The following is a 14,382-nucleotide window of genomic DNA, read 5'->3' on the forward strand; positions in this document are numbered from 1 at the left end:
GGGAAATTGCGGGGAAAGAGCTGCAGCAAGACTGCTGATATGCATGAACTGCCTAGTCCAGATTGTGAGGGCAAAAATATAAAGAGAAATCAGCTGCACAGTGGTGTCACTGCTTTCAGAACTGTTTGATTGTTGGGTGCTGCTGGGTCCTCCATGGGTGCAGAAGGTGTTAAAGAGGTGATAAGGTTCAAGCAGAGGAGGAGTTTCTGACACTCCAGCAGGGTCTGCAGCCATTATGGTTTATATATCTCTATAATACAAACTGAATTCAAATTATTTTTTGATTCAGTAGCCAATAGCAGAAACACTTATCACTTAAACAAGAATTTATTTTCAGGACTATATTTTAACTATAGATTAAGATTTAATATAATTTAATGCACATATAAAGATAATTCTGATGACTATCTGGATATGATAATGGCTGAGTTATATGGAGTAACTGAAGTCACACTCAGGCCTGAGCAGACACCAACTTGCTCAGGCCTGAGAAATAAGATTTTTCTCTTTCACTCATCACTTCAAAATGCAGTGGCCTCCTGCAGAAGTTGCACTCTGCTGAAGAATGTGGCTTCAGTTCCAACCCCACTCGCTTCCACGTGGCAAGCAGATTCTCTATGAGGAGAAATAATTTTTAAATATTATAGGGAGTATCTGTCCAAGAGAAATGAAAACATATCCACACAAAAACTTGTACATGAACATTCACAGCAGCATTATTCAAAATGGTCAACTGGGGCTGGGGTTGTGGCTCAGGGGCAGAGCGCTCATTTAGCACGTGTGAGGCCCTGGGTTGGATCCACAGCACCATATAAAAATAAATAAATAAAATAATGATATTGTGTCCAACTACAACTAAAAAAAATAAATAGATATATATTTTTTAAAAGTCAACTGATGGAAAAACAAAATGTGAAAGTGGAGCCAGGCATGGTGGTGCACACATGTAATGTCAACAACTTTGGAGGCTGAGGCAGGAGGATTAGAAGTTCTAAGTTAGCGTGGACAACTTATCAAGACCCTGTCTTAATATAAAATAAAAATTAAAAATGAAGGGTTGGGGATGTAGCTCAGTGGTAGAGCACTTGACTAACATATGTGAAGCCTTGGGCTGAATCTCTAGTACTGGGGAGAAAGAAAGAAAAAGAAAAGAAAGAAATGTAGTGCTGATCAATGCTACAACATCGATGAACCTTGAAAACATTGTGCTGTGAAGAGTTCTGGCATCAAGCACCACATACCATATGGTTCCACTTACATGAAATGTCTAGAATAGGCAAATCCAGACAGTCAGAAAGTAGATTAGTGGTGGACAGGACCTGGCAAAGGGAAGTGATTGCTAATGGATATGGGGTTTTTCTCTCTGGAGTGGTGAAAATGTTCTTGAATCAGAGGTGATGGATGCACAACAATGCGGATGAGGCTAAAACCCACTGAACTGTACAGTTTGTTTATTTGTTTTAAACAAACAAATGGACACAATACCTTTATTTTGTTTATTTTTATGTGGTGCTGGCGATCGAACCCAGTGCCTCATATGTGCTAGGCAAGTGGTCTACCACTGAGCTACAACCCCAGCCCAGACTGTATAGGTGAATTTTATGGCATGTGAATTATATCTCAAAAAAGCTACTGTAACAATTTTTAAAAAGAGTTGGGCCTTATTTCCCAAGCCTTCAGGTCAGATGTTGCTCTATTACCATACTTGAGCATTTTGGGAGTTGGGGGCATGGTTCAGTAGTAAAGTGTGTGCTTAGCATTCACAAGGCACTAGGTACAATCCCTGACACCTAAAACCAAAACCGAAACAAAGTAAAAAAAGCTGAGCTTTTTATTTTTCCTCCAGTACTAGGGATTGAACCCAGGGCTTCATACTTGTTAGGTAAGTACTCTTAACACTAAGCTAAATTCCCAGTCCTTTTAAATTTTTCTTTTGAGACAGGATCTCACTAAAGTTGCCCAGGCTGTCCTCTAACTTGTGATCCTCCTGCCTCACCCACCCAAGTAGCTACAATTATAGACCTGTGAAAACAGCACTTCTAACAGAACAGAGTCTGTCTAAAGTCTCCCATCTTGGGAAGGCCCAGGAGTAATACCCTTTTGAGGCAATGGCAATCTGTGGCAGTCTCTGCCTTTGGGTTGGACACAGGGGCTAGGGAGCAGCAGTATTGAGCTGTATAAAATGTTGAGAAAATTTTTTTACCAGAAGGGGTAAGGTGTAGGGTTGGTTCAAGACCACATGTGGAGAGCATGTAAGCTAGACTCTGGGGTCCAAGGGCAGATCCATGCCTTTAGAGACCTCTCCTCCCCAGTGACAGCCATTGATGTACCCTTAAGCAGGCAGTCCTAAGAACACACAGAGTGGACTTATAGGCTCCCTCAGAGTTTCCAGAAAGACACTGCATGCTCTTAAAGCTGAGTCAAACAATTAAATGACTTTTAGAGTCTTGTACCATCTGAGAGCATTCTTTTTTAAAAACTTGTTCTAATTAGTTATACATAACAATAGAATGCAATTTGACACATCATACATAAATGGAGTACAATTTCTCATTCGTCTGGTTGTACATGATATAGAGTTACACGGGTCATGTAATCATATATATACACACAGGGTAATAATGTCTGATTCATTCTACTATCATTCCTACCCCATGTCCCCTCCCCTCCCTTCACTCCCCAATCTGAGGGCATTCTTAATAACATGAAAAATGAAGAAACAAATCTGCTTGCCTCTGAAAGGCTTCAGTGATAAACACTGCACAGACAGACACAAGGTTTCAGGGAGGCTCCCCCAACTCTACAGGTACTCACCAAGGAAGTAGTTCATCATCTGTGGTGTGTGGTGAGGGGTGGGAGCAATCCGTAGGAGCTCCTCCCCGCGTGGCACTGTGGGGTAATTGATGGCTTGGACATAGATGTTATGTCGGCTCATCATTTCATCACAGACTTCTGTGTTTTTAGCAGCATCGGCAACCTAAGTTCCAAGAGAGCATAAAGTAGGGTCAGAATAGGACTGGCTATCTCTTACAGAAGATAACCACAGAGTGCCTGTGAGGCTCAGGCTTAAGGTCATACTGTGGTAGTATGTACAAGCTTGGTGGAGAGGGACAACTGCCCAAACCCCTACTATGTATCTATCTAACTATCTATTTATTTATTTTCAGTACTGGGGATTGAACCAGGGTCACTGAGTCACATTTCTAGCCCTTTATGAGACAGGGTCTTGCCAAGTTGCCCAGGCTGGCCCCCAGCTTTTTTTTTTTGGGGGGGGGGGCGGGGGGTACAGAGGCTTGAACTCAGGAGCACTCAGCCACTGAGCCACATCCCCAGCCCTTTTTTGTATTTTATTTAAAGACAGCCTCTCACTGAGTTGCTTAGTGCCTCGCCATTGCTTAGTGCCTCACAATCCTCCTGCCTCAGCCTCCCAAGCTGCTGGGATTACAGGTGCGTGCCACCCCGCCTGGCTGGCCTCAAGCTTTTAATCCTCCTGCCTCAGCCTCCTGAAGTACTGGGATTACAGGTGTGCCACCCTGCTTGGTCCAACACCTGCAATTTAAAGAAGCTGATTCAGGGACAACTAGAGAACCTAAGCACATAAGAAGTAAACCTCACAAGGCTCCCCTCCCAGGCCTCACATGGGGAAGCCAGCACTTTTCTTTTTCTTTAATATTTTTTCTTTAGTTGTAGATGGACACAATACCTTTTATTTTATTTGTTTATTTTTATGTGGTGCCGGGGATTGAACCCAGTGCTTCACACATGCTAGGCAAGCGCTCTACCACTGAGCCACAATCCCAGCCCAAGCCAGTGTTTCTCAAACCAGCTAGTCTTCATTCCCAGGATGTATAAACCTGCTTATTTTACACAACTATGTTCTCTATAGGCTTCTGCAGCTTTCCAGATATGAGCTGTGTTTACCCTATTAAGTTCAGTGATCTGGAGAGGGAAGCTTTGCTTCAGCCTGCTGGGTCGAAAGGCTGGCTTCATTCTCATTGTAAGGCAGCCAAAAGCAGATATACTGCAGTGGGCCACTAGTTGCAGCCCTTAGCCCCGGAAGTCACCCTGCCTAAGACCAATTTCAGGAAGAGGAAACCAGAACATCCGAACATCATGTACGGAGGTGCAGCCCCCAAGGTTTCCAATCACAGTCAGGCCATTACCCGCACAGGGATGATGTGACTGGGGCAGTGGACGACCGGGAGGCCAGCATCCATTAGCATCTGCCTCATGAGTTTAACATTGCGCTGGTGCTGGCGGCGAAGGGCCCGACCCTCTGCACTTTTCAGGATCCTCACAGACTCCAGGGCTCCAGCTAGCAGCATGGGTGGCAAGGAAGTAGTGAAGATGAAGCCAGCCGCATAGGACCGTACGGTGTCTATCAGAGAACTGGTGCTTGCAATATACCCACCAACGCAGCCAAAGGCTTTGCCTAGGAAGAGAGAGTCTCATTATATCAGCAATAGCTTCAAAATGTACACAGCAAGGTGTTGCAGAGCCTCAACACATTTACTTTTCTCCTTATCTTCTTTCTTTGAACCAAGACTGACAGAAGTAAAGGGATGTCCACTCATGTTTATGAGAGAACAACTGAAAAAGATTATGTAAGGATCCTGTCCAAAGTCACATGGCCAAGCTCAGAGCAGGCTGGGAGCCTTGTGACTGGTCTCAGTGTGCCCAGGGATCAGGAAGCTGCCTCTCCTCCCACCCTTTTATTCTCACCTGCTTCTCCCACTCAGGCTTCCTACTCTGCAAGCCAGCAAAGCTCCATTTCTCCTCTTCTGCACTCCATGCTCTCTGGATGGGATTTTGAGTTGCAGTGCTCACATCACCCTGTAAGCATTACCCTGCAACATCATTACCCAGCTAAGGCATTAGCTGTTATGATGTGACCCCTGTTGCTTCCCACTTAAGCAAACAAAACTCTGAACAATTAGAATTTGCCAGATGAATACAAAAACTCAGAACCTGTTAGGTCTGATTGAGGGCCAGACTTGTTTTTCAATTCTCAAGTCCTTTACATAACATGAATCTCAAGTTTCAGGATTAGGACTCCAGAAGAATTCTCAGAGATCTTTTTTTTTTTTTTTAAATATTTATTTATTTATTTTTAGTTTTCGGCTGACACAACATTTTTGTTTGTATGTGGTGCTGAGGATTGAACCTGGGCCGCACGCATGCCAGGCGAGCGCACTACCGCTTGAGCCACATCTCCAGCCCAATCTCAGAGATCTTAACATGATGTTCTGCAATTAACATTTCTTGCTGAACCACAGGAGGAAGGGCTGGGAGGGTTTAAACTCCTAGAGCAGAAAATTTCTCCCTCCAGGTTTTGCCATCTCTCAATGATCAAACCTTCAAAAACACCATGTCCTAAGAATGCATTAAAAGGAAAGAATGGATGGAATTGAGCCAGGTGAGCAAGCCTCTTTCCCCTGGAAGGGCTCCCCTGAGAGCCCCAAGTTCACTGAGCCTGCAGGAAGCTCTCAGACCCCTTGACAGGGCTGAAGGACACTCTTTGTTGCCTGCCCATCCTTTACTAAGTGTAGGCCTTAACTTGGCACTTTGGCTGACTGATACATGTGTTTCCAACTGCTTTGCCAACTGCCGAAGGCTTAAAAACACCCTCAAATGTGTACAACCTACATTTTTATCTCTTTAGGCTTCTTACAAGCAAAGGCAAGCTTTGCATGCTCTCACACCATCTTCTCACCCGATCCCAGTTAGTCAAGCCAGTCCTTGGCACTGTTAAGATAATGTAATTTTAGTGCAGATGACAGAACATACAAAGTACACATACCAAGTGTTCCAGAAATGATGTCCATTTTTGGCATGACTCCATCCCGATCACCAATCCCTCCACCTCGAGCCCCATACAGCCCCACTGCATGGACCTCATCCACAAAGGTGATTGCTCCAAACTCATGGGCTACATCACATAGCTCTTCCAGTGGGCACACTGCCCCTGAGGAAAGATCAGAGACCACTCTAAAGAGCTTGACATTTCAGAAATTTCTGTTTTGTTTAGAGTCAGAACAGAGTAACTTACATTATCAGATATCTTTTTTTTTTAAGTTGCAAATGAACCCAATATTTCATTTTATTTATTTTATTTTTATGTGGTGCTAAGGATCAAACTCAGTGCCTCACATGTGCTAGGCAAGCACTCGACCACTGAGCTATAACCCCAACCCTCAGATACCATTTTTAATTTGGGGAAGAAAATGAACTTCTTCCTATTTGTAATTTACCTTAGGGTTTTAGAGCTTGGTAAAAGCCAGAGTAGAAAATATACATTCACCCAAAATCTACACAATGTCCACCAATTCTGGAATCTCAACAGAGAGTGAAAAGAGAATAAATGCAATGCAAAAGGTACCTTTTTTTGGTTTTGGAGATCACATCTAAGACCCTGTGCATATTAACCACACACTCTAAAAACTAGCTCTAAAGAATTCAGCCTCAGTTTTTCATCTTAAGTTTTAGATTAGCCTCAATTTAAACTTACCATCCATTGAATGAACAGTTTCAAATGCAACAATCTTAGGGACTGAGGGGTCAGATCTTTGCAGCAGTTCTCTAAGATGGCTGACGTCATTGTGGCGGAAGATATACTTTGACACCCGGCTATTCCGAATCCCTTGAATCATGGAGGCATGGTTCCCAGAATCAGAGTATATCTCACAACCTACCATGAAAGCAAAAAAAAATGCTGTTTATTGCCCTCTGCATCAAAGACAAATTATTTCCTAGACAGAGAACCACAGACTTTTCCTGAAAATAACTTTAAATGCTCATTAGGGGAAAAAAAAAAATGTGCCATTTTTTTTTCCTGATATAAAACTACTGTTTCTTTCTTTGTGTATGTATGTGGGCAGGGGGTGGCAGTTGGGGACTGAACCCAGAGGTGCTCTACCACTGAGCTACATCTCCAGTCCTTTTTATTTTTTATTTGGATACAGGGTCTCACTAAATTGCTGAGGCTGGCCTCAAACTTATAATCCTCCTGACATGGCCCCTCTTAGGAAGCTGGGATTACAAGCGTGTGTTACCACGCTTGGCTAGTGCTTCTTTGAGAAGGTCCAGAGGTATAGAATACTCTTGTTGTGAGTAATTAATATGTTTTTAAATTGGTGTGCCTCACTCCAAACTCAATCAACAAATAACTAAAAATTAAGAGATTCTCCCAAAGGAACTTCTTAGAATGCAAAGCACATCTGAGATGGTTAGCTTAAGGACATGACCTTTATTAATCTTCATTGGTATCAAGTTTCTCACTCAAGAGTACCCCCTTCCTTACCTGGCATCATCTTAGCCAGAGTGAAGAGGGTTGAGTCATTGGCCACAAAACATGAGGAAAATAAGAGTGCTGCATCTTTCCCATGGAGGTCAGCCAGCTCCCGTTCCAGATCCACATGGAATTTACTAGTTCCAGAAATATTCCTAGTACCGCCTGCCCCAGCACCATGTTGTTTCAAAGTCTCCCTGTTTAAAAGAAAATAATAATAATAAAGCTCATTGTTCTTTTTTTGTAATTTATTTTTATGTGGAGCTGAAGATTGAATTCAGAGGCTCGCAAGTGCTAGACAAGTGCTCTACCACCGAGCTACAACCCCAGTTCCTAAGCTTATGGTTCTAAACACTATGTAAATAGTCCTCTTTCCAGGATTCAGAAGACGGAAACTTGTGTTGATCTAGAAACTCCCCCTCACTGTGAAATCTTTGGGTTGGAAGGTTCAACTGACTTCATCTTCAGATAAGTAGGGAAGGTGTCTCACTGGAATGATGGATATTTCTATGGATCATCAAGTACAGTGTTCATGTACTAGTAACTTAATACTTAGTATTAGCTAAGTTAATTTATATTAAGGTCTCCTTCCTCTAAGAAATACTATTCCTTCCAATAGTACAACATGTTAAAAGAAAGCAAACTCTAGAGGGACTATAAACCAGTCATATTATATCAAGATATACATTTATTGCTGAACCTTGGGTGGCAGGGATATGCTCTTTAGCAAACCTTCTTTTTTTGCTTGTGTTTTTGGCTGTACTAGGGATTGAACCCAGGACCTGGCACATGCCAAGCCAAGCACTCTACCACAAAACTCTATCCCCAGCCCTTTAGAAAGCCTCTTGAAGAATTTGGCCAGCAACTCTCTCAAGCATCCCTAGCCATGGCAATCCTCCTGAAGGACATGAATGATGAGATCTATCATCCTTCTTAAATAGCTTTTCCTCTAGTGCAGCTAGATTTATATTTCTCCACCTGCGGCCACAATCAAGGATGTTTCTGTAAAAGCAATGCTGTTTGGTGTTAAAGGCACACTCACTTGTGGAATGGTAGGAAGTGAACTAATGTACATAGTTAATGAGCCAGTAAGTTCAAACCCTCACATGCTATGAAGCTCTACACTACCTGCAAATTATTTCTCTAAAAGTAACCTGTAGGTATTTTTGAAGACTAAGAATAATATTTTGCTATGGCACACTTCCAGTTGCTGAACATACCCCCTACAAAAGATCCAACCTATAAAAATTTTCAATGTCTTGCCAAATAATGACAGCAGCATTTGAAAGCTGAGGGCTACTTACACAACTGCCCCACACACCCGTGGGTGACGACTCATCCCTAGGTAGTCATTACTGCACCAGACCGACACCTGCTTTTTGGTAATGAGGGAATCCGAATAGTCATCTGCCATGGGGAAGATGTGTGCTTTCCGGTTAACAGTTTTAAAAACTCGGTAGGTGTGGTCACTTTTTTTCTCATCAATTTTCTTCTCAAAGAAACGATCATATTGAAAAGTAGAAACAGCTAAAAAACAAACAAAAGACAGTAGAGTCTGATGATTCAGAAGCATATCTGTGTTTGGGGGAAGGTAAGTCCTGAGTTCAAATTCCAGAATAGCCATTTTATAGCGGGGAGGTTCTGGGCAAATTACTTCACGTCCTCATCTTGTGAGGGGTAAACAAGACTTATGTGTATGAAGTGTTTGGCCCAGTCCCCAGTAGGTAGGTGATGGGGTATTAAAAGAGAGAAGGTGAGCTACCAACAGCACTTAGTTGTCACCAATAATCACCAAGACTGAATATCTACTCACTCAAGCAAGGATCATGGCTTTTAATCCTTAACTCGACATTCAATTTTATTCTAATCTGAGGTACATTTAAGTTGCAAACTCTTTCCTGCATCAGGCAAATGACAATGAGACTTACATTTTGGCAAGTTATCTTGAAGAAGGTGAGACACTCTTTCCGGCCTTTGCTTTCGCATGATATCCTGGAAGTTCTTAAGCAATTCACTTGGATCCTCTCCATCAGTCTTCACATTGATCACATTGGGGTTCACTGAGGTTTGGGCAACCTCTATAACACAAGAACAAGAGGCAAATGGGATCAACATTTGATTTCAAGTTCACAATACTTTCCAGACACACCATCAAAAATAGCTTACTGTAAGGCTCAGTGGTGCACACCTGTAAACCCAGTGGCTTAGGAGGCTGAGGCAGGAGGATCATGAGTTCAAAGCCAGCCTCAGCAACTTGATAAGGCATTTAGCAACTCAGTGAGACTCTGTCTCTAAATAAAATTTAAAAAGGGCTGGGGATGTGGCTCAGTGGTTATGCACCCCTGGGTTCAATCCTCAGTACTAAAAAAAAAAAAAGGCTTACTGCTGGGTGTGGTGGCACACACACATCTGTAATCCCAGTGACTCAAGGGAATGAGGCAGGTGAATAGTGGACTGCAAATTTGAGACCAATTTCCACATGAGAAAAGGACTGGGGATGTACCTCAATGGTAAAGAGTCCCTGAGTTCAATCTCCAGTGCCCCCCTTCAAAAAAAAAAGGCTACTACTTAGTTCACAAAAAAGCGGATCACAACCATAGTTAGTTGTAATAACTGTAACTGAGTATATAATGCAGCATCTCTTCTTCTAGTTTATGTATTGTAATAGCTGACTTTTGGTGCTATTTTGTTTTCAAAGCTACTAGCCTGCTTTAATAAACATTAAAGTCCAAAGCTTTCTTGCTGATGGGCGTGCCTTTTCCACTCCACCCATTCCACTGCCCACCCCAATCTCTATAGAGTTCACAGAAAAGAATTTTGGCCATATGCACAATTGCTGTCAGTGAGGTTTTCAGGGGGCTGTGGATACTCAGCTGGAATTAAGGTTGCCACTCAATGACCATCTGTAAGACACAGAAATCAGGAGTCCTAGGACATGCATTCACTGCAGTAACACTGTTTTCTACCTTTTATCCTACCAAATGACTACAGAGGGAAAAACTAAAGGGACAAAGGACAGTTGACAGTAGCTAAAGATTGCAGGTTATTTTCAGAAATCAAGCAGTTATTGTAAAGATAGCCACATCCTACACATTACTCACTAGAAAGTCCCACATTTTGCAACACAGTCCTCTATCTTAAGGACCTTCCTCCTTTGTCCTAAAAGGGGAAGGTGTTTACACAAATGTCACGCTAATAACAGCTCACACACAAATCTGTCTCAGGAGCCAAAGGACCTCTGCACTCTTCCTCATGGTTTGCATCTCCTCTGTTACCTTTCCTCACGGCATGCATTTCCTGCACATCCTCCTGAAGCTCCAGACTGGCTTTGCAGAAGACGTTGCTGCCCGTCTGGCTCATTTGTGCTGCCAGGAAAGGGCATTTGCTTGCAGTGCCCTGGCTCATGGCAGGCGAGTGGTGTCCAGACGGAAGCTGTGTGCCATTTGGAGTCTGCTGGGATCTGTCAGGAGCCTGCTGGACCTTGGCTTTGGCAGTTTTGTCTTCTGAGAGAGAAAATGGAAAAAGTGAGGCATTGAATCTGCTTATACAGTACACAAGATTTTTTCTCTTTATTGCCTCAAAGATAAACTTTACAATTAATTCTACTTTAAAATCCAGACACAAGCTTATTTATTAGGTTCTGCTAATAGCTCTATTTTCCCATCTTCCCCACTGAAAACCCCACTTCTTGAAGGGTTCACTGGCATATTCTAGTTATCTCTTGAACTATAGTATTTCTCCCTATAAATCCAAAAAGTACCATTTTTCCAGAGTTCTTGATTTGTATAACTGCCAGTAATTTCTACCCTATATCCACTTAATGCATTTCAGGACAGGAACATACTCTAAGGTAAATGAAAGTATTCATATAATTGTTTTCTCCAATATTTTCTAAATACATTCTTGATAAAGAAGCTTGTGGTTGCTTAACATAATTACTGATGTTCTTCTAAACAAAAGAAATAGGATTGCTGTCAAACAGAGTTCAAACTATTAGTATGCTAAGAAAAAAAAAAAAAAACACGGGCAAATCACACTCACATACCTCACCTACTTTTTCACTTAAATCCATCAAAGGAGGCTGCTGACTTAACACAGCTCCCTGATAATTATGCTTCTGGTTACAATGACTTCCCTTCCCCCCTTGAAATATTAATTCACCTTCCTTCTAAAAAAGTCTGTCTTTATCATTTTGGAATACTCATGTGAGAGTCACTGGCTAAGCTTTCCTATAACTTGGATAAGGTGTCTACTACAGTTCTCATTAAATTTTTCTATAAAGAAAATTCAGTTATTTTCATTCATTATAAAAGCAATACATATTCATTACAGAAAGTCTAGGGAAAGGAAAACAAAGAGCTTTAGGATTCAAAACATCATTACTGCAAACATTATGCAATCAAGCAACTCCTGAAAACAAATCCTACAATGGATTAAATTCTTCCCTCTTAAAGAAAAGAACACTCATTTCTTATTGGTCCACACCTAGAGAACACACCTAAGAAAAGCTGTTAGGTGAAATGTTCTCTAGGATTAAGTGCAATCTGAAAAGCTCCCTCCTCTCCTGGCAGAACCAGACCAAGACCAAATTCAACTCTGGCCTCTATTAAAAACAAAACAAATCATTTACAAAACAGATCCACATATTAAAAAAAAAATCATTAACAGAGACTGTAGGCTTCCATTTATATGAGGTACCCAGAGCAATCAAATTGACAGAAAGTAGAATGGTGGTTGCCAGGGGCTGGGGGTAGAGGAATGGGAGTTAATGTTTAACAGGTACAGAGTTTTAGTTTGGCAAGATGAAGAAAGTTCTAAAGATGGACGGTGGTGGTGGTTGCATAACAATATGAATATACTGAACACCACTGGATTGTACACTTAAAAGTTGTTAAAATGATAAACTTTTACTAAAGTGCATTTTGCCATAATAAAAGAAAATAAAAACTTAAGAGGAAAAAAAAAATCACTACTTTAAAAGCCAAAGGCCAAACCCCAAACATTTATTGAGAGAAAGGCTGAAGAGGAACATTCCAACTGAATATTTACATGAGGCACTAGGGAAACACTAAAATCTCACAGACACTGACATGCAATCCAGAAACCTATCATATGGAACACTGGTCACCAATTCACCTTTAAAGCCAGGAACATTAAAAGTGCCTACCTGTGGGATTAGGGCAACAATTATATGAGATAATCCATACACAGAGCTGAGCCTCACACAGAGAGAGCCCTCACTGAGGACTAGGACTGCTTCTAGTCTAGCAATGAGAGCAAACATGCCCACCTGCTCCTTCATTGCCTATGATACTTACTCTCACTGGCTGGAGGGGTTTCTTTGATCTGTTGGCAGTGTACTGCTGAAGTGGATACAGCGCGAGGGACTGGCTTGGACCCAACTTCCATCATCTTGGGGCAGTTTTGAGCATAAAACAACAGAGATTTTCCTGCCTTTTGCAGAAAGGCCTGAGGGACTCGAGATAAGAACGGGCATCTGCGAACAACAGTTTCCATGTCTGGGAAGTATACTGGCTCCTGTAGAAAGACTGATGATGAGTGACATCAACGCTTGTTAATAAGCAGGCAAAAATAAATAAATAAGTAAGAGGCAATACTGGGTTCAGGTGTCACCTGCAGTTTGCCAAGGGTACCCTGGGATACTAACACATCTCACTCAAAAATATCCAAGGACAGCACTGACATAGGACTCAACAAAGAAGTGGTGACCACATCTACCCAGTTCAACAACTTCTTAGTTTTCCAGCTCTACAGAAAAGCACCTGCAAATTAACTTGAGCAAATAGAGTAAAAAGGACAATTAATAATCAAGGGGGTGGAAAAATAAAGGGACAAGTCAGAAACAGGTTTGGGAGGCCAGAGCTCCTTGAAGGAGATGCACAGTGAAGATAAGACACCTTAGCTCACACCCAGGTGAAGTGAAGCTAGGGAAGAAGCCACTGTCGTCCACTGAGGAAGGACTCTGCGATCCTGACTTTCTCCTGATTCCCATGTCCCCTAACCCGAGGAAGGAGTCCAGGGGAGCCCTGCGTCCCTGAAGCAATAATTTCCTGGAGATCCTGCCGCCAGAGCTGGGAGAACTGAGAAGAAAGGGGGCATAAAGAAAGGCTGGAGAATGAAGGGAAGCGCGCTGGGGCTGCCTGGACAGAAACTGGGGCGATAAAATCGTGGGACTTGGGTCTGGTGTGAGGAGGTGGTCCTGGGGAGTGAGGTCAAAGGTTCCCCGGGGACAAGAATAACGGGAAGGGTATTAGAAGGGAATTCGAAAGCGGCCAAAGGCGGAATGTCGCGAGGGGGCCGAAAGGGAACGCTGAGGCGGCTGAACAGGCAGAAGATCTGGGGGATGAACGCTGACCCAGAGCGGCGGGTGACTGGGACGATGGGGGAGGGGGTCTAGGGGCCGGGGGAGCGGGGTCCGGGCTGGCAGGACTCGCGGCAGCTCCCTGCGGCCGGCGCCGAATCCGAGCGCGGACCCTCACCTGCGCGGAACCCTTGACGGCGACGGCGGCAGGCACTCAAGCGGAGAAGTCCAAACGAACCGTTGTCCTTGTCCGCGAGCAACCAGAGGCCGCGACCGCTGTCGCCCTAATATACGGCGGGACTGACTGCTGCGCATGCGCCCCGGGCGCGGCTTTTCTCCGCGCAGGCGCGCTGCATCGCGCTCGGGGAGTCGGTGGCGCTGAATGGGCAGGCCCTGCCGCTGGGGTTCCAGCTTCCGTCTGGTTACCCTGTACCTGAGAACCCAAAGCTGCTACTGTGGGGCATAGAAGGGCAAAAGCGGAGGCGAAGTGCCACTAGGTCCAACTGCGGGGGAGGGGGGGCGCCCTACTTAGTAAAAACGGATTTCTTAGCCGGCCGTGATGGTTCATGCGTGTAATCCCAGCAACTCTGGATGTCAGGGCAGGAGGATTGCAAGTTCGAGGCCAGTCTGAGCAATTTAGAGAGATCCTGTCTCAAAATTAAACAAACAAACAAAAAGAACTGGGGATATAGATCAGTGGTAAAGTGTCCCCAAGGTTCAATCACCAGTACAAAAACAAAACAAAACAAAAAAACATGGAAGGGTTTCTGAG

General features: G+C 43.4%; 2 protein-coding genes across 4 annotated transcripts in view; both read right to left on the reverse strand.

The window, feature by feature from the left end:
* Positions 1-14,382, reverse strand: part of Glyctk (glycerate kinase) — a 264,580-nt gene that overhangs the window by 105,732 nt on the left and 144,466 nt on the right. The gene's annotated exons all lie outside the window — the stretch shown is intronic.
* Positions 309-14,060, reverse strand: Alas1 (5'-aminolevulinate synthase 1). 3 transcript variants are annotated; one of them, XM_058574803.1, is made up of 11 exons: positions 13,789-14,060; positions 12,607-12,785; positions 10,564-10,791; positions 9,217-9,366; positions 8,593-8,815; positions 7,301-7,485; positions 6,509-6,688; positions 5,801-5,965; positions 4,164-4,432; positions 2,815-2,977; positions 309-615 (listed from the first exon to the last, which is right to left on the reverse strand). In XM_058574803.1, exons 1-11 carry the CDS (start codon positions 13,923-13,925, stop codon positions 455-457), a joined length of 2,040 nt encoding a protein of 679 aa, XP_058430786.1. In that variant the 5' UTR covers positions 13,926-14,060; the 3' UTR covers positions 309-454. The 3 variants fall into 3 exon arrangements, with proteins under 3 accessions (XP_058430786.1, XP_046287247.1, XP_046287248.1); XM_046431291.2 differs by having other exon boundaries at positions 12,607-12,826; positions 13,789-13,916; XM_046431292.2 differs by having other exon boundaries at positions 12,607-12,837; positions 13,789-13,909.

The sequence above is a fragment of the Marmota monax genome, unplaced genomic scaffold (genome assembly GCF_021218885.2).
Source record: "Marmota monax isolate L192 unplaced genomic scaffold, Marmota_monax_Labrador192_F-V1.1 WCK01_AAM20220418_F8-fsc00022, whole genome shotgun sequence".
NCBI lineage: Eukaryota > Metazoa > Chordata > Mammalia > Rodentia > Sciuridae > Marmota > Marmota monax.